Here is a 1,334-nt window from a genome sequence, read left to right as displayed (position 1 = left end):
CAAAGTGCAGCAACACCCCCATCTACTCACCCCAGCCAGCCATGGAAAGAAATGAATGGGTACTCACAGGCAACATAGGCGATCAGGGCGAGTGCAATGAGCAGCTTCATCATCCTCCTATTGATTGCAGTCAGCAGGCGATGCACTCTGTTTCTCACCATCACCGGCCGGACCACGTTCCGTGCCCGAGCTCGTACCCAGGAACATGGAAACCGGTGTCGCAGGCAGAACAGGAGGGAGGAGGTGGGGGGGAAAAGCTCTGAAGTAAAGGGACAAGCGAGAGTTCCTGCCCGGCCAGGATACCGCGCATGCGCAGTACGCGTCCACACTTCACGAGCCTTTGGTACAGGAAGGGAAAAAAAATATGCAAATATAGTGCCCGCGCCTGCGTAGAAGAGCGGTGACGACCGTGGTCGCTAGCTCACCGCGTTGTCATGGCGAGAGGTTTATAAGATTTCTTGGTGCCTAGGCTATCCTGTGTCAGCCTTAGAAATGTGTTCAGGCAGCTAGTGCTCAGACTAATAAAGCTTATTGAAAAGTTGCTTGTATTTAGCAAATGTTAGTATTGTAAAAGGCAACGTGCAATGGTTTATTGTGTACTTCTCTACAGGTTTTAGTTTATTATTTCTTATTATTTTTTACCTATTTTTTTAAGTGTTATTTATTTGATTATTTTTTACTTTTTTGAAAATGTTTATTTTTTTATTTTAATTTTTTTTCCATTTAAATGTATTGCTATCGAACAGAAGCTAACAAACCCCTGTGGGCTTGCAGGCAGGCATATTACAATTGATCTCAACGGCATATTACAAGTGATCTCAGTGGCATCCCTGAAATGACTTGTACAAAACGAGTGGCAGTTTCCTGAAGCAGGGCTAAATGTAGAAAAAACTACCTGCCCGGCGTCCCGAGCTTCAGGCTATAGGAATTCCACACCCCTGGGGCCAGTATTGGCTGTGCCGTCCAGGACCGGCCTTTCAGGATGACAGCGGCTCTGTGCGTGGCAGAGCGGGGAATCGGTAAATATCATTGATATTTACCGATCCTCAGTGTGAGAAGGACAAAAGTGAAAAGTGCCCCCCACACACATATTTATATTATTAGACAAGTGCGAAGACTAAAAATTAATTTCAGATGAAATGAACGAAAACTTAAAAAGTTTTCATTTGTTTCATCAAACAAAACACTCTTTTATGCTATTTTGGATTCAGCCATTGGCGTGTTCTGGAGGCAGGGAGCATGACGTCATATAACACCGCACGTGTTGGGCGCGGCCATCTTGGTGTATATCTAATCTAGGTATACACCAAGATGGTGGGGCCAATATCGGCGTG

General features: G+C 45.3%; 1 protein-coding gene across 2 annotated transcripts in view; it reads right to left on the bottom strand.

The window, feature by feature from the left end:
- UXS1 (UDP-glucuronate decarboxylase 1) overlaps positions 1-378 on the bottom strand; it is a 56,883-nt gene extending 56,505 nt beyond the window's left edge. The window contains exon 1 of one of the 2 annotated variants that reach the window (XM_018554145.1): positions 68-378. In XM_018554145.1, coding sequence (XP_018409647.1) covers positions 68-161 — 94 coding nt within the window. In that variant the 5' untranslated portion in view covers positions 162-378. The remainder of the gene's footprint in view (positions 1-67) is intronic. The other variant, XM_018554144.1, reaches the window with a different exon arrangement.
- Positions 379-1,334: the final 956 nt, after the last annotated feature.

Source organism: Nanorana parkeri, unplaced genomic scaffold (genome assembly GCF_000935625.1).
Source record: "Nanorana parkeri isolate BGI_ZX_2015 unplaced genomic scaffold, ASM93562v1 scaffold143, whole genome shotgun sequence".
NCBI classification, from domain to species: Eukaryota; Metazoa; Chordata; class Amphibia; order Anura; family Dicroglossidae; genus Nanorana; species Nanorana parkeri.
The sequence above is the reverse complement of the archived record's forward strand: the minus strand, read 5'-3'. Positions and strand labels throughout refer to the sequence as shown.